Source organism: Rhincodon typus, chromosome 31 (assembly GCF_021869965.1).
Source record: "Rhincodon typus isolate 14 chromosome 31, sRhiTyp1.1, whole genome shotgun sequence".
NCBI classification, from domain to species: domain Eukaryota; kingdom Metazoa; phylum Chordata; class Chondrichthyes; order Orectolobiformes; family Rhincodontidae; genus Rhincodon; species Rhincodon typus.
The window spans coordinates 21,128,158-21,155,080 of record NC_063362.1 but is presented as its reverse complement, the minus strand read 5'-3'; the positions used below and the strand labels follow the sequence as shown (position 1 = coordinate 21,155,080).

Sequence of the window (26,923 nt, the reverse complement as noted above, 5' to 3'; positions counted from 1 at the left end):
GGTACATCTGATTCACTCCTGATCTCGGAGAGAACAAACAAATTTCATTGCACGGTGACCTTTGGCAAAGTTAATCATCCTACATCTTCCTGATGCTGATTATTAATGCCTTCTTTTCACAACATATATTAAGAAGTTCAACATGTCGCAAGGCCATAACCTATAGTTATGAGTCAGCCTATGGCGTGTAACATTTTCATACTCATACAAGTGTTATACTATTGGGTGAGATTAATCCCTTGACAAGGTAAGGAATGGAACACCCTAATGTGATGTATACGTGGACCTTTGACCTGCATTGACACAAACTGCTGTAGTTGTCAGCAAAGAGAACAACAAAACAGTTCGTTCCACAGAAAACTCCTGTGATTTAAAAAAGATTATTTTACAAATTGGAATTTTCTAAATTGTTACAATGAACAAAACAAAGTGTGAGAGCAGCTCAGTGTGGTTACCATAGCAATAAGCATCACCACAAGTTACCAAAGGAAATGCATGACCAAATGTTTAGTCAGAATGACCATATTTTTGATGGAGAGGAAAGAGGTAGCCAAAGAGAAAGAGTTTATGATGCAAGAAGCACAGACTGCTCACTGCCCTACTCTCACAGCTGAGCTTCTAACCTTAGATCCTCACCGTTTGCTCACACCCCAATAATACCATTCATTTCTGCTGCTGCCTCAGTCCATTTGCTTTAACAATCCTTATCGATGCTTTTGTTATCTCCAACTTGACAATTCCAACCCTGCAGCCCTCACCAACTGCACAAAACTGAGCATATCCAAAATTCTGTTGCTCACACCCAAACTCACACTAGACATCTCCCGTGACGCCCTCACTCCTTACTGATCTACACTGACTTCTGGTCCAACAATGCCTCAAATTAAAAATTCTCATCCTTGTTTCCAAATCACTCCACTGCGCCATCCATTCCCTCTTCCGATCCTACAACAAACTCTCTGTTCCTCCAATTCCAGCCTTCTGTGCACTTGCATTTTAAAATCACTCCACTATGTTCACACCCTAAACTCTGGAATTACCTTGCTTACCCTGCTTGTTTCTCTCTCTCTCCTATAAAAAGTTCTTTAAAATTTATCTCTTTGACCAAGCTTTTGATCATATGTCCTTGTATCCCCTTTGTCTCAGGGCTCATTTCTGTCTAAGCACTTTCCTGTGAACAGTATTCGCCAATTTTGCTACGTTAAAGGTGGTATATAAATGCAACTTGTTATTGTAATGCTGTTAGACATCTTGTTGGGTGTTGCCAGGAAGATACTGCAACGGTCAGGGTGTGTAGGAACTGCAGGGCAGGTTACTACAAGCAGGAGAAACGTTTAGATAATGCAGAGCCCCTAAAAGGATGGGATGGTTACTGACTCCAATCCTGTGCTCACCTCGGGTCCATACCACAGTTATTCAAAAGCTGTCAGAAGTGGGAGCTTGGGAATAAAGGAAAGACTTTTATTTACATAGCACCTTTCACAAACACCCGATGTTTCAAAGTGCCAGTATGCACTCGGTAAATTGAAACATATAGATCCTGAGAGGACTTGATAAGGTGGATACCAGGAGGACGGTTCCTCTTCTAGGGAAGACTAGAACGAGGGGACACAGTTTAAGAAGAAGAGTTCTCACTTTTAAGACAGAGATGAGGAGAGTTAGTTTCTCTTAGAGAGCCACTAATCTGTGGAATTTTCTTCAGCAGAAAATAGAGGAGACTGAGTCACTGATTCAAGGTTGAGCTAGATAGAGTTTTGATAAACAAGGGAGTCAAGAGTTTTGGTGGACAGGCGGGAAAGTGGAACAGAGATCTTTGACCAGATTAGCCATAAATTTAATCGAATGGGGGAGCTGGCATGAAGGGCCAAATGGCCACTTCCTGATCCTAAGCCATTTGATCCTAAACTCCCACAAGGAGCAATGTGATAAGGATGAGATAACCTGCATTTTTTTGGTGAAGTTGATTGGAGTGTAAAGGACAGCAGAGATAACACCTCACTGCTCTTTGCCAAAGTAATAGCATGGTACATTTTTTAAATCTACCCAAGCAGAGAGAAGGGGGCCTCAGTTTCGTATCTCATCTGAAAGATGGCATCTTCAACAGTACAGTGCTCCCTCAGAACTGCACCAGCATGTCATGTTTGATTTTTGTGCTCAAGGCCTGAGGCGAGACTTCAACCCAGAACATTATAATTTAGAGACAAGCATATGCCACAAACTGAGTCTGAGATAACACAGTGTGGAGCTGGAGGAACACAACAGGCCAGGCAGCATCAGAGGAGCAAGAAAGCTGACATTTCAGGTTGGGACCCATCTTCAGAAACGGGGAGGGAGAGGGGGAGCTCAGAAATTAAATAGAGAGAGGAGGGGTGGGGCTGGGGAAGGTAGGTAGGATGGTGATAGGGGAGTGCAGGTAGGCAATGGTGGGGATTGGTCAGTGAGGTGGGAGGAGCGGATAGGTGGGAGAGAAGATGGACAGGTTGTGTCAGGTCAAGGAGGCGGAGATGAGAGGGAGGGTTGGACATAGGATGAAGCCAGGGCTGGGGAGATTTTGAAACTAATAACGTCCATTTTTAGGCCATTGGGCTGTAGGCTCCCAAGGCGGAATATGAGGTGCTGCTCCTCCAGTTTCTGGGTGGCATCATTGTGACACGGGAGGAGGCCCAGGATGGACATGTCACCCAGGGAGTGGGAGGGGGAGTTAAAATGGTTCGCGACTGGAAGGTGTTGTCGTTTGTCGCGAACCGAGCATTGGTGCTCTACAAAGCGGTCTCCAAGCCTCCGCTTGGTTTCCCTGATGTAGAGGAGGCCACATTGGGAACAGTGGATACAATAGACCACATTAGCGGATGTGCAGGTGAATATCTGTCTGATGTGGAAAGTTTGTTTTCTGCCTTGAATGGAAGTGAGGGGGGGGAGGTGTAGGGGCTGGTGTACCACTTCCTGCGGTTGCAGGGAAAGGTGCCGAGGGTGGTGGGGCTTGTGGGGAGTGTGCAGCAGGCAAGGGAGTCGCGGAGAGAGCGGTCCCTACAGAAGGCAGATGGGGTGGGGAAGGAAATATATCTTTGGTAGTGGGGTCAGATTGCAGGTGGCGGAAGTGGCGGAGAATGATATGTTGGATGCGGAGGTTGGTGGGGTGATATGTGAGGACAAGGGGATTTGGTTCTTGTTTTTGTTTTTGTTGGAAGGAGGTGATGTGAGGGCAGAGGTGTGGGAGACGCATGAGATGCATTTGAGTCACAGCTTATTTCTCCCCAGCCCATCCAGAGACATGATAGCTTCTCTGAGCATAAAAAAAATCCTTCCTCAGCCTGAGATGTAACGAGACCCATTGTTAGGCCCTGAATGGTTGGGAGGGCTGGGGTGTGAAAGCACACATATCATGGAGTTGGAGGTGAAGTGCAGAGGGGGAGATGTCGGCATAAACTGGGAGGGGGTGGAAAGAGGACCAGTTTGAAGTAACAAATTTTGAACAGGAAATCACGTCAGCTTCAACTGGGGCTGGGCAGAAGGACTCCAGCTTGGACAGGCTGTGGAGCTAGGTTTCAGATTGGAGGACAAAGGGATTATCAGGTGGAGGAGAAGTTTGGAAGTGGGTGGGGGGGAAGGGATGAAGTGGTGGGATATAAATTGTAAAGAATGGAGGAACAGACTCGGTTGGGAATGGGTTTAATCCTAAATCTGGGCGATTGAAATCAGAATGTGCCGACAGTCTCTCTAAATAGAGATTTAGAAATTAATTCTGGGAAAGCAATTGTTGAAGTAATTTCTGGAAAGTGATGATCTGTTTTAAATGCTGAAGAAACACTCTTGCTTTCCTTTTCAGTTTTAATGTCTTTAAATTGTGAAATAATAGATTGTTTAACATGAGTCACAAAGCATAATGTTTAATGCAAATCATTCACAGAATTGTTATAGTGCAGAAGGAAGATTTATCCCACTGTGGCTGCACTGGTTCTGAGCCATTTAAATTAATTCCAATCTCATGCATTTTCCCCATAACCCTGCACGTTGTTTCCATTTATACGATCATTTAATGCCTTCTTGAACCTCCCCCAGACACACATTCAGGGGGGTGCATTCTAGACCTCTACCATTCACTGTTGAAAATATCTTTTCTCACCTCGCATTTACTTCTTCTTGCAAAACACTTTAAAACACTGCCCTCTGGTTCTCAATTCTCTTATGGATGGGACACTTTCTCCCTTTCTACCCTGGGCAGACCCCTTATGACTTTAAAATCTTTAATCTGATCTCCTCTTAGTCTTCTCCTCTCTATGGAAAACAATTCCAACTTCTCCAAACCTTTCTCAGAACTGAAGTTTCTCATCCCGGGAATGATTGCCATAAATCTATTCTGCACTCTCTCCAATGCATTCACATCCTTCCTAAAGAACTGTAGATGATTCTCCAGCTGAGACCTAACTTAGTTTCTTATATAGGTTCAGCATTACCTTCTTATTCTTGTACACTTGTATCCTAATTAATGAAACCTTATACATGTACTCACCTAGGTCCCTTTGCTACTGCACACTCTTTAGAATAGTATCTTTATTTTGTACTGTCTCTCCATGTTGTTTGTACCAAAATGTATTACCTCATTCTTATCCATCTTGAATGTCACATGCTACCTCTCCATCCTCTCCAACTTGTCAATGCCGCTTGGAAGTTCTACACTGTCTTCCTCACAGTTTAATGTTTCTAAGTTTTATATCATCTGCAAACTTTGAAACTGTACCCCCCACCCTATGCATCAAGATCTGGATCATTTATATATCAGAAAAAACAAGATTCCCAATATCCCTGGGGAACTCCACCACAAATTTTATTGCAGGCCAAAAAATATCCATTACTCTGTGTCGCCTATCCCTCAGCAAGTTTTGTATCTATGTTGCTACTGTCCCTTTTTATTCTATAAGCCATACATTTCCTCAAAGTCAAATTCCTTTTAGAAGGCCATGTACACCACATCAACATTACCTGTAACAACCCTCTTTATATCTCTTCAAAAAACAGCCGTAAGTTAGTTGGACACAATTTTCCCTTAACAAATCCATGCTGGCTCTTCCAAATTAACACATTTTTCCATGTGACTATTAATTACATCCCAAATATTGCTTCTAGAGGTTTCCCCATCAACTGAGTTAAACTGACTTTACTTGTTGGGCCTATCTTTACAAAATTATTTCAACAAATGCCTAATGTTTGCAATTCTCCAGTCCATTGACACCTGCCCCAAGTCCAGGGAAGTTGAAAGATTATTGCCAGTGCCTCTACAATTTCCATTCTCACTTCCTTCAATATCCTTGGATGTGTTCCCTCTGGTTTCTGGTTCTGGTCTTAACATCTTTAAATACAGACAGCTTATCCAGTATCACCTCCTTATCAATTTTGAACCTTTCTAGTGACTTTGTTTGCTCCTCTGTCACTATGGTCAGGGCAGCATCTGCCCCATAATAAAGACCTTTGCAAAGTATTAATTTAACACCATAGCCGTGACTCTGGCCTCAATGTGTAGATCTCCTGAATCATCCCTAATTAGCTTGACCATTCCTACACCTTTTTTTTTCACTATTAATGTGCTTTTAGAGGACTTTGAGCCATGTTAGATGTCAGTCTTTTCTCACAATCCCCTCTTTACGTCTCTTACTTCTTTTTCACCTGTATTTATATTTTATTTCTTCCAAAGATACTGAAGGAATAAAACCATAAGATGTCAGTGTGGAAGCAGGCCATTCAGCTTTCAAATCTGCTGCACTGTTCAATGAGATCATGGCTGATCCGATAATTGGGAGAATCCTGAATGTTGAAGATAACAATGATTCAAGTTCTAAACGCTGTAGAACTGTTGGTTTTCACTGCTCAAAGGCTTAGGACAAGGATCGTTCTTGAGTTACCAGCTTCTAGATTTTTGAGGTTGCTATGTTTGGAGGATGGTGTTAGGGGCTTGACTATATTTATTGTTGTAAAGTGTTGTTCATGATTAAATAACACACGTCTGTGCATTACAACTGGACCCAAGGGACTGAATCTTGGCAGGGGGGCAGTACCTAGGTGGGTGGGCAGTGTTTCTATTGGGAAGCATTTCCCTGCTCACTGTGGCTTTTTGACTCCACAATCTGTACAGTTTTGCTTTGACAGGGCCTTGTCCAGAGGTCAAGCTGACTGACAGAGGAGATCGCAGCCAGAGGTAAGGTGCCTGCTACTGCTGGTGGCAGCATGGGCAGAACAGTCCAACACCTTGGTAACAGTCATATGGAAGGGCTGGGTAGGGTGAGAGGAGAGGCTTGAGGGAGCACAAGAGCAAGCTCTTACCTGCCCCCAAAGGCTGCCCTGACCTCCATTCAACTGCTGGGATTCCTGAGGCCCAGGAAATGTAACCAACCAGACAGACACAGGTTAAATCATTAAAGTAACTTGTTGTTCAATCTGCCCCCTGGGAACGGGTCTGGTACCACTGTTTCTCCTGGGTTATGGTGGGAGGCTATGTTATGGTGGAGATTTGTGAAGTTTAACCATCTTGACTCCCTTGGTGGTTAAGATCAACGTACCCTCTAATGATTGATTGATTGATTGATTTATTGTCATGTGTACCGAGGTACAGTGAAAAGTACTCAAAGTATGTGGACCACCTAAATGCTTTTGTGCAGTAACTTGAAAAGACCTGACTTGTGAACTACAGTCAGAGAGTTATACAGAAACAGAAACAGACCCTTCTGACCAACTCGTTCATGCCAACTAGATATCCTAAATTAATCTAGTCACATTTGCCAGCATTTGGCCCATATCCCTCTAAACACTTCCTATTCATATACCCATCCAGATGCCTTTTAAATGTTGTAATTGTACCAGCCTTCACCACTTCCTCTGGCATCTCATTCCATACACGCACCACCCTCTGCATGAAAATGTTTCCCCTTAGGTCCCTTTTAAATCTTTCCACTCTCACCTTAAATCTATGCCCTCAGATTTTTTACTCCACTACCCTGGGAAAAGACTTCGGCTATTCATCCTATCCATGCCCTTCATGATTTTATAAAGTCCTAGAAGGTCATTCCTCAGCCTCCAACACTCCAGGGAAAATAGCCCCAGCCTATTCAGCCTTTCCATTTAGCTCAAACCCTTCAACCCCAGCAACATTCTTGTAAATCTTTTCTGAACTCTTTCAAGTTTAACAACATCTTTCCTATAGCAGGGAGTCCCGAACTGAATGCAATTATTGTACAGCCACAACATGACATCCCAACTCCTATAAATCAATGCACTGACCAATAAAGGCCAGTGTACCAAATGCCTTATTCACTACCCTATCTACCTGTGACTCTACTTTCAAGGAACTATGAACCTGCTCCCCAAGATCTCTTCATTTGGCAACATTCCCCAAGACCTTACCATTTACTGTAAAAGTACTGTCCAATTTGCTTTACCAAAATGCAACAGGTCAGATTAAATTCAACTCCATTTGCCACTCATCAGCCCATTAAATCAAGGTCCTGTTGTACTTTGGGATAACCTGCTTCACTGTCCACTACACCTCCAATTTTGGTGCCATCTGCAAACTTATGAACCATTCCTCCTATATTCACATCCAAATCATTTACATAAATGACAATTTAATTATAATCAAACGCATTGAGTTCAACCAGCACTTTTTCTTTGCACAACAAAGTAATGAACATGTTGCACCTCCCCACACTGGGGAACCATCTTGCTCAGCCTAAACGTATCCACATCCCGCATTCTAATCTTCAGTGTACTGCACAGTTGCACATCTTAGAGGGAACACTGGTTAAAATCAGATTTCTCTCTTATTTTTCGTTGTTGTGTGTAGCCTGCGCATTGCACCTAGAGTCACAGAGTAATAGAGCATTGAAACAGGCCCTTTGGCCCAAACTGGTCCATGCTGACTATGGTGCTCACTCAGCTAGTTCTAATTGCCTACATTTGGTCCATATCCCTCTAAACCCTTCCCATTCATGTACCTATCCAATTGTTTTTTAAATGTTGTCATTGTACCTGCCTCAACCACTTTCTCTGACAGCCCATTCCATATTCACACCACTCTCTGTGTGAAGAAGTTGCCCCTCAGGTCCTTCCTAAATCTCTCCCCTCTCACCTTAAACCTAAGCCCTCCAGTTTTCAATTCCCTATCCCTGGGACAAAGACTATATGCATTCATCCTATGTATGGCCCACAATAAGGTCATCCTCATTCTCCTACATTCCAAGGAATAAAGTCCTATCCTGGCCAAGCTCTCCCTATAACTCAGATCCATTAGTCTTGGCAACATCCTCGTAAATCTTCTTTGCACACTTTCCAGTTTTAACTATGTCTTTCCTATAACAGGGTGACCAAAACTGTACACAATACTCCAAGTGTACCCCTCACGGTACATTGCAGATTGCTGCATGACTGGGCTTATAAGGAACACTAGTGAAGAATCAACTCAAACTTGACACTTACTTCTTCAGCTCAAGCACTATCAATACTTTGTTAACTGTATTACCAAGCTTAAGGATACACAGGTGAAGGGCACTCATCTTGAGTGGTTAAGTTCTTTGAGAGATCTCTTGTGGTGCAGTGGCAGTATCCCTACCTCTGAGCAAAGAGGCCTGGGTTCAAGTCCCACCTGCTCTAGAGGTGTATATCATAGAATCCCTACAGTGTGGAAGCAGGCCATTTGGCACATCTAGTCCACACCAATCCTCCTAAGACCATCCCACCCAGAACCCCACAAGTCCCTGTATTTCCCAGGACTAACCCACCTAGCCTGCACATCCCTGGACACTACGGGAAATTTAGCATGGCCAATCCACCCTAACCTGCACATCTTTGGACTGTGGGAGGAAACTGGAGCACCCAGAGGCAACTCACGCAGGCCCAGGGAGACTGTGCAAACTCCACATAGACAGCCGAGGGTGGAATTGAACCTGGGTCCCTGGTGCTGTGAGGCAGCAGTATTAACAACTCTGAACAGGTTGACTGGAAAATATTAAGTCAAAAATATTAAGTACTTTGAGCACAGGCTTGTCGTGTTTGCATGGCCTAATGGATAAAATGTTTGACTTCAAGTGTGACTCATAATGCTTTTAATTAGTTTCAATTAGTTAAATTAGCTTATTTGTTTAGCTAGGAACATGAAAACAGGAGCCTAATCCACCATTTAATACAATTGTGGTTGATTGAACACTTTAATGCCTTTTTCCCACATTATCCTCATAACCTTTTATGGCATTAATAATCTACACTTTGTCAACTTCTAATTTCAATATTCTCATATACTGAGGTTCCACAGCCCTCTGGAGTACAGAATTCCAAAGATTCAACATCCATGAAGTAAAAAAAATGTTATCCGTATCTCAATGCTACACATGGCGTCCCTTTGTTTTTAAATGATGCCTCTATTTTCACTTTACCTGAGTATTTTGTATGTTTCAATGAGTTCACCACTCATGATTCAAGAATCTACAGAATACAAGTCCAGTTTGCCCAGTCTCTCTTTTTCGGATAATCCCACCATCCCGGGAACAATACACAAGCTGCACACATCTATTCTTAAAAAGAGAGGAAAGAAAGGCTTCTGGGACATTGCGTATTGGTAGATAAGAGGCAGACATATGTGGTGTTGCATTCTGTAAATAAATTTATTGACAAGAAAAGGATTAGGCTCTGATTCCATGCTTTAGAGTTATAGAGTCGTACAGCATGGAAACAGACCCTTCGGTCCAACTTGTCCGCGTCAACTGAGCTTCCCAACTAAACTAGTCCCACTTGCCTGTGTTTGATCCATATCCCTCTAACAGCTTACTATTCATATACTCATCCAGATGCTTTTGAAATGTTGTAATTGTACCAGCCTGATTATTAGACTGATGAATGGACTCTCTAATTTCAAATAATGTTGATCTTGTTAATGTTGATCTTGCCTTGCGCACGTCCTGTATGGTGTAACCTGTATTCCTTACACTGTCCAAGTTTTTTTCACCCTATGATCTATAAGTCCCTGCTTACTATGATCTGGCTGTGCTGCTCTCAAACAAGCTTTTCACTGTATTTACATACTCGTGACAACAAATCAAAGATCAAAGTCTCCACCACTTCCTCTGCAGGTCATTTAGCACGGCCACATCCCTCTATACCTTTCCTGTCCATGTACCTATCCAAATGGCTTATAAATGCTGTAATTGTACTCACCTCTACCACCTCCTTTGGCAGCTCATACCATACACACACCATCCTCTGCGTGAAAAAGTTGCCCCTTAGGTCCCTTTTAAATCTTTCCCCTCTCACCTTCAACTTATGCCCTCTAGTTCTAGACTCCCCACTTGCCTGCATTTGGCCCACATCCCTCTAAACCTTTCCATTATACGTACCTGTCCAAATGTTTTTCAATTGTTCTAACTGTACCTGCATTTCCCACTCCATTTAAGAAGCATTCCCAGGTCATGAACACAAAGCAATGTGTAGGATGATGTGAAGAGCAGATACAATCAATTTCACAGGGGGAAGTGAAATGACAGGGGTCATGGTTTGCATTACCAACCTTTTCCCAGATACCATCAGTTCTGAAAAAGGGTCATGGCACCAGAACATTAACTCTGATTTCTCTCCACAGATGCTGCCAGACCTGCTGAGTTTTTCTAGCAATTTCTGTTTTCGTTTGTGGTTTGCATTGACTTAGGAGGCAATTGATAAGAGACTCAGAAATTAGGAGAAAAGTTAAGAAACAGGGCTTCCAGATGTCACACATAAATCAATAAAGCAACAAGGGTGTGTGTAGGAGGGAATGACTCAGAATCTTAAAACATTGAGAACATTTCCAGAAAAGGAGTGACTTCAGTTGATCAGAACAGGGGAGAAAGTCCTCAATGAACAACATCTTATTTTGTGAGGTAAATTTACACTACAGTAGTAGAGTGGGAGATGGTGTGGGCCAGAGAAGTGGAGACAAGATAAGGAAATGGAGTGTGCTGTAAAATTAATGGCTTTGATGGGGCTTATGTTCATGCAACACTGGCCCCATTCATTTTACTAATGTCACACACAGTCTATGAATGAAGTCAAGGGATTCTCCTCTAGCTTTTGGAGGGAGCAGATGTAACTGTACCAGCTCCTTAATGTCACAGGGTCATAAAGCACGGAAACAGACTCTTTGGTCCAACCAGTCCATGCCGACCATAATCCCAAACTAAACTAGTCCCACCTGCCTGCGCTTGGCCCACCTCCTTCCAAACATTTCTTATTCATGTACTTATCCAAATGTCTTTTAAACATTGTAACTGTACCCGCACCCACCACTTCCTCAGAAAGTTCATTCCACATATGAGCCACTCTGTGTCAAAAAGTTGCCCCTCATTTCTGTTTTAAATATTTCTCCTCTCACCTTAAGAATAAGTCCCCAAGTCTTGAAATGCCCCACTCTAGGAAAAAGACACCTGCCATTCACCTTATCTATACCTCTCACAATTTTACAAACCTGTATAAGGTCATCCCTTAACCTCCTACGCTGCAGTGAAAACAATTCCAGCCTAGGTGAATGTAATTGAACTTATTGCTTAAACTTTCTTGTTATCGAAGAACAGTGCCTCTGCTACAGATACTTCATTCTAGTGTATCCTCTATCACAAATTAATGGATAAGCCTAGGACAAAGAGAAGAAAAAGGAGGATTGGTGACAGCAAACTACCTCAAATAACTTTTACTCGCTGCCATATACTGGTAGATGTGGTAAACATCACAAGATACTGGAGTGATCACTTGGGAAATGTTACAAAGAAGAGCAAAAAAGGGCAAGTGATGCAAATAAACAAAAATAAAATCAGGAAGGTAATAAAGACCAGATCGAAAAGAAAAGTTAAAATGGGTATGGTTGTCAAATGGACAGCAACTGGTTTGTGTTTGTATATGTAACTGTGCAAAATATTCTTAATAAAATTTATGGAAAGGATTGAAGTAATGATGGGAAGTATAGCATAATGGCAATGTTCCCAGTAACAATCTGTTGTTGTACACTGACAACTTTCTCATATCTGATATCTTTAAATCATCACACAATATTTAGCACAGCGCAAGCCTTGCATGATACCTTCCAGGCTACTACACAACCATGTATGTATGCAGCTTTAATGGGAACTTTGCATAATTCAATTGACAGAGACAATGTTTGAGCAGGAGCTGGAAAATGCACTTTCCTGCTCACAAAACATTCAGAAGCATCTGAGTATCCACAAAAGGAGGGGACAGCGTTATTAACTGATGGTTCTAATAGAGTGATGGGACGTGGAACTGTTTTCACAGATGATACAGTAGCTGAACCAATTGGGTTTTGGAATAAAGGAATAAGAAGGGACTGGTAAATTATTATAGATTACAAAACAGTGAGAATGAAATAGTGGGAGAGCAAATTAAAGAAATTTTGAGGAATTAAAAGGGGCTATGATATGACTGATTGCTGTAACATAAGTGATAAAGAAGTGGCTGAGCTTCCGTTATACAGACAAGGCAGTTTTCTAGATGAGCTTGTTTGAGTGCTCGCCAAAGTTGCTTATTAACACTTCAGTCTCCCAGTTCAAGTCCTATTGTAAGTCTTGAACATGAAAATAATGATTAATACTCCAATGCAGCACTGAGGGAGAGCTGCACTGTCTTTTGAATTATTATTATTGAGATATTAAACTGAGGTTCCATCTGCCAGCTCTGGTGGATATAAAAGATTCCATGGTATTATTTTGAATGTCCTTGATGTCTTGACCAATATTTATCGACACCACTAAGACAGATTTATTGGTCATTAAAGTGCAATTGCTTCTGTAATGTAGGAAGCCTGGCAGCCAATTTGTGCAAACTCCCACAAACAACAATGAGATAATCGCTAGATAATCTGTGCTTTTTTTTAAACAATGTTGATTGAGTGGTAGGGATGACTAGTTTAGATGTTACAGCAGTGGTTTTCAAACAGTGCGCCACAAAAACTGGCTAAATATGCTGTGAAATTTTCAAGGATAGTGAAAATCAATGTAAAACAAACATCGCTTCAACTTAATCAATACTCTATCCAGCTAAAATTACAGCTCATAAAAAGTGAACATCAAATTAAAAGCGAGGTATTGGTCTCTCGATTCTAAAACGTGAACGTTCTACATGCACGGGCCCTGGAGCAAAATTGAGATGATGTGATGATTTTTACTCATGACCATAGAAACCAGGCAAGAGCATTTACGTGACAACAAGGTGCAGAGCTGGATGAACACAGCAGGCCAAGCAGCATCATAGGAGCAGAGAGGCTGACGTTTCGGGCCTAGACCCTTCAACCCTTGTTGTCTCGGATTCTCCAGCATCTGCAGTTCGTACTATCTCTATCCAAGAGCATTTACGTGCTTTGTTTTGTTGATAGTAAAAGGAGACAAAACAAGCTAATGTTAGCCTGTGTAGCTTTATTGGATCCATATTTCTTTGTGAAATCTATTCTTAGATCAAGGGAAGAAAAATGATCAATGGGTTGTCAAAAGAGACAATTTCTCCACTAATTCAGTTAATGATGAAACACATGAACCCAAAGGAAAAACAGCAAGACCTACCAGTGGGTAAACTGCAAATTATTCAATACTGTGTTTTGCTCTGATCCATTGAACTTCAACTAAGTATCAGTGTGACTATTTAATAAAAATTATACTCCTAAAAATATTGTTAGAAACATGAAATGTCATCTTTTTAAAATTCATTCACAGCATTTGGGTTTCTGGCTAATCCAGAATCTATTGATCATCTGTAATTGCTCAACGTGTGTTAAGTGTGAACCACATTGCTGTGGGTCTGGAGATTCCTTTCCTAAAGGACACTGGAAAAACCCATTTGGTTCACTAATCAACAGCAATTTCATGGTCATCATTATACCCCTTCATTACAGATCTTTACTGAATTGCAAACTCCACCATCTGTCTGGTAGGATTTGAACCTGGGTCACCAGGTCATTACCAGGATCTCTGGATTAACATTCTTCAGTAATACCATGAGGCCAGCACTTCCCCTGCAAAATTCAGATTACTGAACCGAATGCAGTGTGTGGAACAAATAAAAGGCCATGAATAGTCAGAAATAGTTGAACTGAGCAGATTTTGAAAACACTTGCGGTGGAAGACGGTCTAATTTTCCCGATGGTTTTGAAACATTTGATCCTTCTTTGGCTTGCTGCATGCACTATGTTTCAAACCTTTCCAGTAAGACCATAACCATAGTAAATACAAGTAAGTGTTAAATGTTACCTTTATGAGTAATCAATTTACCTGAAAAAAGTGGGTGTGCCTTGGAATTGTTTGTCTCATTGAAGTGTGCCGTGTTACTGAGCAGGTTGGGAACCATTGTGTTAAGAGTGTTTAATAATGCTGACAGTGTTGGTTCAGTCACAATACAGGAGGAGGTGGCTTTGTGCATTGCCTATTCTAATTTCCCCGTTGCAATGTAATGGGGCAAGAGCAATAGAGATGTGTGAAGTGCGATCATGAGTAATCCTTGGACAACTGAAGATTCTACATGAAGAAACGGAAGGGATAAATATTGGCCAACAAACATGACTAACTCTTTGCTCGTCTTCAAAACCTTACTCAATCTTCAAAATCAAAATCCTTTAGCTCTGCCTGGATGATCAGACAAAGCCTGAGTTTAACATCTTTCCTGAAAGGCTTACCACCAACAGTGCAGCATTGGAGTGTTAACCTGAAATTTTTCAAAAAGACTAAATGAAAGTATGAAGAGAGATTGGTCAGAAAGACAAGGGCAATGATAGAAGATTTTATTTTAAAAAATCAAAAGAGTTTTAAAAAATTAAAGAATAGGATTAATTAGAGACAAAAATTGGAATCTCATCAAGGTTAAAATATGTCTGAGGTGTTAAATTAATACCTTATCTCAGATTTGGCAGAAGTGTGTGGGAGTTGAAGTGAAGAAGCATAACAGGGCAAAAAGGGACAGGCAATAAATGCAGGCCAGTCAACAACATCTCTGTCCCAAGAGTGAGTTAAAAAAATATAGAAGGCGGATAATTAGGTGGGTGACTATCGATAAGGAAGTAATTCTGCAAACATGATTGGAATTTAAAGTGGAAAAGCATGAACTCTGAAGGCTTGAAACCCAGAACACTGAGGAACCTTAAGCACAATCTTAAGGCTCCTTGAGCAGATAAGTGAGATGGATATCATGTCGGGGGCTGAAGTAATTCCAAAGGAATATCTCTATGCATAAAACAGGTAACTTTTGATCAGCCTGACATTGGTAGGCTTCCAAAACCATAACATGGAACAACACTAATGTTCAGCATGAAAAGACAGGAGTTAAGAAAAGCTGGTACATATTAGTAAAAGGGAAGTCATACCTGATTAATTTAATATACTATAGTTCTTTGAAGAAAAATGGAATATATTCATAAAGGAAGTGCAACAGACCTTGCTGACCTATAACGGCTCCCAATCTAGCCATGCCTCGACTTTCTTTTCCTTGTTTTCAAATCCCTTCATGGCCTCACCCCTTCCTATCTCTGCAGCCTCCTCCCATCATAAAGCTTTCCGAGATCTCTGTACTTCTCTGATTCTGCACTCACAATTTTCATTGCTACACCCATTGGTGGCGGTGTCTAGGATGTGGAATTCTCTTGCCTGGGCTGAAAAATGGCAAGTAACATTTGGGCCACACAAAAGCCAAAACAATGAGCATCTCCAACAAGAGACAATCTAATCATCACCCTTTGAGATTCAATAGTATTACCATCACTGAACCCCTACTATCAATATCCTGGGGGTTTCATTGACCAGACACTCAACTGGTCTTGCCAAATAAACACAGTGACTATAACAGCAGGTCAGAGGTTAGGAATACTGCAGTGAATAATTTACCTCCTGACACCCCAAAGTCTATCCACCATTTAAAAATACGTCAGGAGTGTGATGGAACACCCTCCATTTTCCTGGATGAGTGCAGCTCCAACAACATTTAAACTGCATCCAGGACAAAGCAGTCCATTTGAATGGCACCACATTCACAACCATCCAGTCCCTCCACCACTGTTGCTCAGTAGCAGCAATGTGTACTATCTACGAATTGCACTGCAGAAATTTGCAGGCGATCCTTAGATAACATCATCCAGAAGGACAAGGACAGCAGATACATGGGAATACCACCACCTACAAGTTCCCCTCCAAGCCACTTACCATCCTGACTTGGAAATATATTTCAATTCCTTCACTGTTGCTGGATCAAAATCCTGGAAATCCCTCCCTAAAAGCATAGTCTGTCTACCTACAACATTTGGACTGCAGTGGTTCAAGAAGGCAGCTCACCATCACCTTCTCAAGGGCAACTAGTGACATGCTGCCTCAGCTAGTGTGCCACATGCCACAAGTGAATAAAGAAAAATCCCTCTACCTCTCTCCTCCTTTAACACCCTCAACAAAGCTAACCCTTTAACTGTTGATCAGCTGTCCTATTATCTCTTCATGTGGAACATAGAACAGAACAGTACAGCACAGGAACAGGGCCTTCAGTCCACCATGTCTGTGCCAACCATATCAATTTTTGTTTGATCATGCTCCTTTTAAGCGCTCCTTTCAAGTACTACATTATAGGTGCTATACAAGTGCAACTTGCTTCTTTGATCATTGGCTTTAAAAATGTATCAGATAAGTTGGTCAAAAATTAAAACTCAAAACTTAAAAATCTGCCTAGTTTACTAATATCCTTTAGGGGAGGAAATCTGCCATCCTTACTAGGTTTAGCCTCCATATGATTCCAGATCCACAGCAACTTCCTTGACTCTTCAACAATGAAGTCAAAAAGGAATAAAATCTCTCTTTCTAAAAGCACCTTGGGCGTACCTACACTGTAGAACAGCAGTGGTTCAAGATGGTGGCCCACCCTCAACTTTTTTAAGGGGCAATAAGGAATGGGCAATAAACGCTGGGCAACTTTATCCAATATGAATAAATAAATAAAAAGGATGTTTCACATACTACAGGAATGCAGAAAGCACTGCCTCTTGGAGTTAGTTTTAGGATTTTAGCTTTTTCCAATATATATGTAATTATAGGACCATAAAAACAAAATGCATACATTGCACAAAAAGGGGAAATGGCTAACTTGACGCTACAAATCAAGAGAACTTAGATAGGTTCGTAGTTTGACAGTTAAATGTTAGTTTAAAATTAATTCAGAAAATAATTAGTTATATTGAGAGGAAAAATCAAAAGAAACTAAATTCAATAGTGGGGGCTGGTTAACTCAAGTCAATCAGGAGTGTGCAATTCAATCTAGTGTGCAATTCAAAATAACATCGACAGCTTGGGATTGATTCCTGCTTTAGCCAAGGAAGACTTGGAATCAAAAACTGAAATTGCTGGAAAAACTCAGCAGGTGTGGCAGATTCTGTGGAGAGAAATCAGAGTTAACGTTTTGGGTCCAGTGATCCTTCTTCAGCACTGATTTGGAACCTGCCTCCTATCCCCGTCTCTGAGATCGGAAGGTAATAGCAAAGAGCCACTTGCCAAAAAGGAACTGCCAGGTAAATAGCTCAGGATGAAGCATCAGTGGACAATGAGCCAAAGACCTGCCTTCAGAAAGAGTACACATGAATGAATGAATATCCAACAGTAAAGCTCCAGGATTAAAAGAAGTTGGGAAACATTAAGGGTTCAGAAACATAAAAATGTTCCAAGAAAAGTTTAGCAGACTTTAAAAATAGGAGCAAATCAAAGAGGCACTGTTAAACCCGTATAATTCAATGTTAGGCTGCTATTAAAACTTTAGATAGAAATGATACCAAAGCCATGGAGAGAATACAAATTGGATTTACCAGAAAGATGCCAAGTATAAACAAGAAAAACTTGGATCACTTTTCACCAGAGCAGAGTAGGATAAATGGAGATAAGATAAAGTTGTTCACATTTATAATGGGTTTTTGTCTGAATAAATGGAAAACTAATGAACATAAATTTATTGTCGTCGCCAAGAGGTTAAGAGGAGAGATTGATTTATTTTACACATTTTGGTTGTTCTAACATGCACTGATTAAACAGAAACAGAAACTGGTGTAAACAATGGTTTTTAAATGGCAAGTGAGTAAGTATTTGAAAAGTAAAATAAAGGGGATCGTAACCAGGCTTGAGGACATAATGTGTTGAATCTATGATTTGAAAAATGCCCCATCAGCATTGCTAACATGGATAGATACAAAATAAATGTCCCCTTCGTTGCCCCAGCAAATACATTCAGTTTAAATTCAGCCTGGCTTATTCACAGAGTAAAACTCCCTTTTCATTACTCTGCCACGTAGCCGAAAGTTAGTTTCACTGCACTATCAGAGACTAGAGTGCTAAGTAAAATGCCTTTGCAGTCAAATGTTGTACTCTTAGCATATGTCCACTAGAGACTGAGTTGCAATCGTCTGAAATTATTCCACAGATAAAAACAATCACATGTTGGAGATATGAAATGAAACAGAAAACACCACAGTTGAGGAACTGTGACATTCAACCCAAGGTACAAATTCCATTTCTACTCAAAAATATTTTTAATTCCAAAGGATTAATCTCAATTGTCATCAAGAGCAACCCTGTACCCATTAGGTCAAAGAAACGAATGGATAATGTTCAATCCAGTTCACCCACTCATCACAATGGATGATTTAATGGTTAGAGCTGTTCACAGTATGATCTAACGAAGGATCAATACAAGTTCAAAGTAACATCTGTAATTTTCTCTGCCTGCTCAGTTGACAGTGAACAATTTCTTCCACATCCATCCAGCTTCCTTTGGGTGCCTGTATTTTTGCATTCCACTACTTTATCGCTGCCATTAGGAGACCGAGCAACAACTCTCACTGAGGTTTTGTGCCTTTTTCTTGCCCTTGATTCTACATCATGTATTTCTATTGTGTGCTTACTTGCTATTTCTTAAGGTACAGCACCAAAATTATCATTAGTAGTAACTAGGAACTAAATATTACTATAATATCATTCTCTTCTATTTCCAAATTCCCTATCCTTTCTAAAGTCCTTATAACCTTGTGTATTGATGGACCAGTCCTGCCCAACTTGTAGCCAGGTCTCATTGATGGTCACTACATTAAACTGTTGAAATGGAATGGGAGTTTGGAATTTGTTTGTTTCCTTCCTTAAGCTACAGTTGTTTGATCCCCAGAACATAAGTATTGCTGCTGTGAAGATTGCATCTTTCTACTTTTCTTTATGTTTCGGTTGTGGGTAGAAATGAAAAGGATTTTTTTTGTTAAATCAAGGACGGGAGGTAATTGTTGTACTCTGGAAGGCAAGTTACTGGAGATCATTGTGAGATGTCTTTACAATGCTGCTTTACAAGCAGTGATGGGGGTGAGACGAGACAGCACAGCACCAGAGCTCATGTGCAGAGATTGATTTGGCTGGCAACGTGAAGCTGACTGTTTGTGCAAATGTGACCCGCTGTGGATGCTGGAAGTTATCTGCCGGAAGACAGCTCCCTGATTGGCTCCTGGGCAGGTGAGCAGCTTGGTTGCTTACAGCAGAGGGTCAGGAGCCTCCAGATTGCTGTGTCTCTATCTCACTGCAGTAAATACACCTGAAGCCTAAAAAAGGCAAGTTATTTTCTCCCACCAGCTGTAATGAGCTGTTGCCTTTAACCATAAACGAAGAGACTTTGTAATTAGAGCACCAGTTGGCCTGCGCCTCCTGCAAAGAAATCAAAAAACTTAGAGAAGCGGGTCAGAAGGTCTTTGGAAAGCAAAAAGAATACCTCAATAAATCATGTGGACTATTAAACTGTTAAAATATGTTTTCCTAGTTTTATTTACCCTCAACCAATAGCATCATTTTTTGTTTGTTTGTTTCTGTCTATCAGTAAGTGTTTGTCGGGGTTTAAAAGGGAGTTTACAGTTTAAAGGAATAGAGTTACATGTTGGTATTTCATGTTGTTTGCCTATGATTAGAACATATTTATTTGTAGGGAAAAGTAGTTCTTCTTACTTATAAGAACCTGGTCACTGTTTTCTATTGTAGATAACAAGGTGTAGAGCTATATGAACACAGCAGGCCAAGCAGCATTGGTCTGATTTTATCAATAAGGTAAATTGAGGACTTTGCATTCTTTGATGAAATCATTAACTGTTGTGGAAACCCTGGGAGTAGAGAGACTCAAGAAAGAGTGCACATTTTTTTTTTCATCTTGCACTCATCAGGAGTGTATATAAAAATATTTTAAAATGTTGTTCCTCTTTGTAATGGTATTCTTGCAAATGTCCTGATGAGTACATGAGACAAAACTTGGTGGGATGAGAATTCTGAGGAGGTTGCAAAGCAGCTTCAAGGTGATTTAGGCAGGCTAAGTAAGTGGGCAAGAACACGGCAGATGGAATATAATATGAGGTTATCCATTTTGGCAGGAAGAACAAAGGTACAGAGTATTTCTTAAATGGTGAAAGATTGGAAAGTGTTTTTCTCCAAAGGGACCTATGTGTCCTTGTTCATAATTCAGTGAAAGTTAGCAAGCAGCTGCAGGAAGCAATTCAGATGGCAAACAATATTTAGCCTCAATCGCAAGAGGATTTGAGTGCAGGAACAACAATGCTTTGTTGCAATTGTACAGAACATTAAGGATATATCTGTCATAAAGGGAGTGCAGCGGAGGTCCACTAGACTGATTCCTGGGATGGTGGGACTATTGTATGAAGAGAATTTGAGGAGATTGGACCTGTATTCCCTGGAGCTTAGAAGAATGAGAGGCAATCTCATGGAAACATACAAAATTCTTTGTGGGGTAGACAGGGTTGATGCAGAAAAGATGTTTTTCCCTGATTACAGTGTATATAACCAAGAGATACTGTGTCAGAAAAAAAGGCAAACCAATTAGGACTGAAATGAGGAGGAAGTTTTTCACTCAGAGTGGTGAATCTTTGATATTCTTTATTCCAGGGGCCTGTGGAAGCTCAGTCATTAAGTAAATTCAATACTGAGATTGATAAATTTTTAGTTACCAATAATATTAAAGGATAATGGAGGTTGCTGGGAATATGGCATTAAGGTTTATGATCAGTTATGATGTGGAGTGGTGAAGCAGGCTCAAGGGCTGAATGGTCTATTCCTGTCCCTATGTCTTCTCCTACATTGTTGGTCTTAAGATGGACCACAACAAATCTTTAACCTCTCTGTTCGGATTCCTTTCCTACTGTGAGACATCCTTCATCCTGGCACTAGCAAGGGAACATATCACCAGGCAGTCTCAATCATTACAGCAGAGGATGCTAGCTACCACCACTCCAAATAATCCAATAAAGGGGAAGAATATAAACACTTCCATTCACATAATGATTTTCATCTCAAAGCCACTAAAGGTTTTTTGAAGAGTCACTGTTGTAATGTAGGGAATGCAGCAGCCCAACTGCACACAGCAAGATCCCACAAACATGAATGTGATAAAGAGCCGATAATCTGTTTCTCTGAGATGCAGATTGAGCGATAAATATGGTTCAAAGGTCCAGACATAACCCTCCTACTTTTCTCAAAATAGCACTGTGGGATCTTCTCCATCTATCTGAGCAGACATATGGTGTATATAAGGTAATAGTTCTGAAAGAGTTCATGTTGAAACTGCATTAGTTCCATCTATTCTGATGATATCTTTGGGTGGAGAATCAGTTAGTGTTGTACAAGGTCTCAAAGGAGACAGATAAGACATACCTGCCGCCTTTAAGTTGTAATTATGCCCAAACTGTTAATGTTAATTGCACTTATTGTATCAAGTTATTTAAGACGAGTGCCTCTTCTTGTTAAGACTCTACAGTGGTCTATTCTCTACCACTGATAGGCCCTTAGACTCAGCACAGACAGGAGGATTGGTAGCTGTGAACTATTTCAGCCACAAGCCACCAGTGATTGGTAACCCAGAGGCTATGACATGCCAGCAGCTGTGATATCTGAAAACACAGCTGATGGGACCTCAGTCTCACCCTAAAGACAGCACCCTTGACACAGCAGCACTCTTTTAGTACTGCACTGGAGAGTCAACCTCAAGTTTTGTGCCCGGAAACCCCTAGAGTGAGCCTTGAACCCAGAACATTTTGACATTGAGCATAAGGGTGCTACTAACTGAAGCTAAAGGCTAAGCCTGCAGAGGAGTACCCATGAGACCAGGTTGGGTAAAGCTGCTCACATTTGGTTGAAATTGTTGAATTGGTTCATGCAATATTAAGTGGGGATTGATCGTAGAATGAACATGAGCCGTAAGAAACCAAGAGAACACCAATGACAAAGATTGCAGGATTTCACCAGCTTCACCTGGTGGAGGAGATTTCACCTCCTGACCCTCGAATTAGATGAAAATAATGCTGAGGTTCACAAAGGTCTATGACAGGAAGAAACAGGATAGAGGAGAGTATTGCTGAACAGGGAGACAAATGACTTGGTGATAAAAGGGTTTTCAAGGCACTACACTCCCGATCATCCAGGAGTTGAGTTCAGATTGTCACTTGAATGGATAGTCAGGCCATGAAACTGTGGGGTTTGAGCCTGTTGTGACTGGAATGTGATTCAGGTCACATCAAACTTTAACCAGTCAACAAGGTTTACTAGACTAATAAACAACAGTGTGGAGCTGGAGGAACACAGCAGGACAGGCAGCATCAGAGGAGCAGGCATGTTGACATTTCAGGTCAGGACCCTTCTTCTGAAACGTCAACTTTCCTGCTCCTCTGATGCTGCCTGGCCTGCTGTGCTCCTCCAGCTCCACACTGTGTTATCTCTGACTCCTGCATCTGCAGCTCTTACTATCTCTTACTAGACTAAAGCCTGGAATGAGCAGGTTGCCTGATGAGGAAAGGCTGGACAGGATATGTCTGTATCCAATGGAGTTCAGAAGACTCAGAGGTGACTTAATTGAAATGTATTACATCCGGAAGGATGCTGTCACTTGACAGCGGGGTAGAAGGGGGAGAATAGGGAGTAGGGAAAAAATGGGGAGAAGGGGAAGAAAGGGAAGGGAGGCAAAGGGGAGGGGGAAGGGAAGTGGGGGAGGTGGGAAGAAGGGGGAGGAGAGGGGGAGAAGGGGGAGGAGAAGGAAAAAGGGGGAGGAGAGGGGGAGATGGGGGAGGCGAGGGGGAGAAGGGGGGGAGGGGGGAAAGGGGAAGGAGAGGGGGAGAAAGGGAAGCCCTGGCCTTGCTTCTGCCACCCTTCCTCCCCTCAGTCTGGGTCCTGCATCTTCCATGATCCTGGGTCTCCGGGATGACCCTTCCTTTAACAGCCCCATGGCCTCCTCCAGGGTGCTCCCAAGAGACTCTAATTGGCTGGCACCACAGGGCGGGAGCTGTGCCCCTCACCTTGAGGGTCTTGACTCCAGGGAAAGGCCCCCTCAGTTGCCTCACCACTGCCTGACACAGACTGTGGTTTGAGCAGCCGCCCTTGAGGGAGGGAGTGAGGGCTTCAGGACTGGGCCCCAGAGACCCCTCAACACTCCAGGAAGACTCTGCCTGACATTTAATGAACCAGATTGGCTTTACTACGATAGTTACTGAGAGTAACTCTCAATTCGTGATTCTATTAATTGAAGTTAAATTCCGCTGGGGAGAAGACGCTGGCTGTATAACACACAAGTTCTTTGTACAGGGGACAGGTTACCTGTCAGATCTTGCCTCTGTTATGTGTACACAGTAATCTTCCACAAATCTCAACTTATACTGCTCACTTCAAATCTAGTTAGTTTACCTTTTTTTTAAACTGAGCGGTTGAATAGTTATCTGACATGTCTGGGTTACAAATGACGGAAATTGTGTACAGCACAAACAAAAAAGTGCCTGCCCTCTGCCATCCAATAGGCTCCTCTTGTCCCTGTTGGAGATGACCGTGCCAGGGCAGGAGCCTAGTAATAAACCACAATCTCTGGGCCCAGGCTATCAGCTGGACTGCAGTGGCACCCAAAGGAATGACTGGGTCAAAAACACACAAAGCTGGAGGCAAACAATGATCGAGGTGACCCTCAGAAAATGGAATTGGAATGGTTAGTTTATGTGACAGGACAAGATCTGTTCAAAGGAATGTTGATCTTTCTGGGAGGGAGGCGGGGTGAGAAATCACTAAGATTCAGAGAAAGGCTCACCTTTTCGACGCTGTCGTTTCCTCCCCTGCCTGACCCTTCGATGCTCCAAGTCCATTTGATCGCCTGGCTTCTGATACGGTGATAGCCCATCAGCAGTTGTCCCTATGCTCCCTAAAAGTCCACATACGCCGTGCCTGTAGCTTTTAGCACTCTGCCGATAAACAGCTAGACTGAAGTCCAAAACAAACAGTTTGAGAGTCTCTCGGCAGACACGCTGACATTCCTTATCTACAGAGTAACAAGATCTGTGTTTCCCAGCCACCTGCCCGTCCCCCCACCTCCCAATCCTGCAACAGGAGGCTCTCTCTCTCTCTGCCTCAGGCAGTCCCGGGATCTGCTTGAAGAGCCGTTTCTCACTCTATGGTTCCGCAGACGGTAAGAGACCTTGTCAGAATGCTGTGCTAACATGCCTAAGTAACCTCCCACTGAAGCGTTTGAAACAGGTTCTACGGGTGTTGGAGCTGTACAGGCGCACAGAGAGAGAGAGAAAGGGAGAAGACTTGTTAATAATACATTCAACACTCAAAATAACATTCTGTACTAATTAAAAGTCAATTCCTACATGGCATTATGTAAATAATATACATAAACTTGTCCAAATAAGTAACAAAGCTACAAACTTGGCTCTGCCCTAATATAAGTGGGGAATAATAGCTGCTGTGGCTGACAAATCATTCCATTAAATAACTTACAGACCAAACACGACTTCACACCCACTCCTAATTCTATTTGGTTGCCATTCCAAATTCTCTGGAAACAGAAAGATTAACATGACAAAACTGAAGCGTTTTCTCAAGACAGCATAGAAGGATCCCGTTCGGCCTCTTTGGCTGGTACTAGCTCTTCAATTGGCCCTGTTTCTTCTCTCTCCTCGAGGCTTGTTACGTACCGAATTTGAACTTAATCAACTGTGACCTCTTTCAGTGAAGTAAAACCAACCCTCAATGGAGTCGCCTGTCAAATCTCATCAAACTTACCAACAAGGAACAAATTAGGCTGCTTGGCTCTCTCAGCCCACTCCACCATTCAATATGGTCATTGATGATCTGATTTTAGCCTCAATCTTAATCTGATTTTAAATCTACCTTAAAAAATATTTAGAGACTCTGTATCAACTGCCTTTTGAGGAAGGGAATTCCAAAGACTTACAATCCTCTGAGAGGAAAACAAAACGATTACTCATCTCTGTTTTAGAGAGTGACCCCTTATTTTTAAAACAATGACACCTCGTTCTAGGTTTTCCAACTAGAGGAATTGTCCTTTCCACAGCCATTGGTCAAGTCCCCTCCAGATCTTACACGTTTCAGTTAAGTCACCTCTCACTGTTCTAAACACCAGAGGACACAGGCCTGGCCTATGTAGCATTTCCTCATAAGGCAACCTGCTCATTCCAGGTATTGGTCTGGTAAACCTTCTCTAAACTGCTTCCAATGTATCAATGTCCTTCTGTAAGTAGGTGACAAATACTGTACACAGTGCTGCAGATGTAGTCTCACCAATGCATATATAACTGAAGCATAACCTCATCTTCAAACACGAATCAGATAAGGCCCACCAGAGCTAAGAAATGGTGTGATTTAGATTACGAGAAAACACACAAGATGTCCCTTTCTACAACTGGAAGGTAAGGTATATTCATAAGACCATAACAAATAAGAACAGGAGTAGGCCCCTGAAGCCTGCGCTGTTATTCAATACAATTATAGCTGATCCAACATTCTTCATGTCCACTTTCCTGCCCTTCCCCCACCACCTTTGATTCCCCAACTAACCAAGAATCTATGTAGCTGAGCCTTAAATATGCACAAGGACTCTGGCCCCACAGCTCTCTGTGGCAAAGAGTCCAAAGCTCACAACACTCAGAGAAGAAATTCCTCCTCATCTCAGCCTTAAAACGACGTTCGTTTATTCTGAGACTTTTGCAGAACCAGTAGATTCTCTAGTAGGAACTGTGCATTTATTTCTGTCAGTATCAGAGAGACTTGTGCTCATTTGAGCTGTAACTCCAGGACATAAATCATAGAGTGGAAAAGATGAGCTTTAAAACATATTTTGGTGCCCACAGCTGCAATCACTCCTGGAGGAGTCATTTTCCTCATCGGTCCATCATATCATGCAGAGGGGGATCTAGCCAAAGAAGTTTCTGGAATGTGCTGGGAATGAATGTCCAATGTCTCCAGTTAGGATCCAACTGCCCTGTAGTCCCAGAAATGCTGCTGAAGTTGGACACGCAAAGGGTAGGCTTCAGAGATTCCATAGTATCTTTTAATATTTCTCAAGGCATTTTGCCTATAACTGATCATTTTAAAGTGCAAAGATTTTTGTTAATTAAAACAAACATGGCTGCCATTTTGTGCTTGTCAACAGCCCACAATTCCTGACCAGTTAATCTGAGTTTCATGGCATTAGTTAAACAAAGACAGCCAAAGTCCCTGCTCTTATTTAAATAGTCCCATGGGATCTTTTACACCTCAATGACCATACAGTAATTAGGGGTCTCAATTGAACATCTCATCCAAATAACTGCACCTCTCGACAATGTAGCACTCTCTTGGTATTGCACCAAACTCTAGACTATAAAATATTGCAGCAGAATTAGGCCATTCAGCCCATCATCTCTGCTCTGCTATTCTATCATGGCTGATGTAGATTCTAGATCATGCTCACAGGTGCTGCTGTTGGGTTGGGAAACCCGACTTTCTGTCTCGGAGGCAGAACATTACCAAATGAATAAGCCAAGATAAAACCTAGCAGTCTTAAGTGGCAGAGACAGGAGGAACTGCAGATGCTGGAGAATCTGAGA

The 26,923-nt window shown here is 41.9% G+C and overlaps 1 protein-coding gene across 5 annotated transcripts in view; it reads right to left on the bottom strand.

Moving 5' to 3' along the window:
- The window catches only part of LOC109911915 (rho guanine nucleotide exchange factor 19-like), an 85,135-nt gene that overhangs the window by 50,987 nt on the left and 7,225 nt on the right, over positions 1–26,923 (bottom strand). For 3 of the 5 annotated variants that reach the window (XM_048615235.1, XM_048615239.1, XM_048615240.1), the window contains exon 1: positions 24,121–24,474. In XM_048615235.1, coding sequence (XP_048471192.1) covers positions 24,121–24,175 — 55 coding nt within the window. In that variant the 5' untranslated portion in view covers positions 24,176–24,474. Of the gene's footprint in view, positions 1–24,120; positions 24,475–25,009; positions 25,055–26,923 lie in introns of those variants that run through there. The other 2 variants (XM_048615238.1, XM_048615237.1) reach the window with 2 other exon arrangements.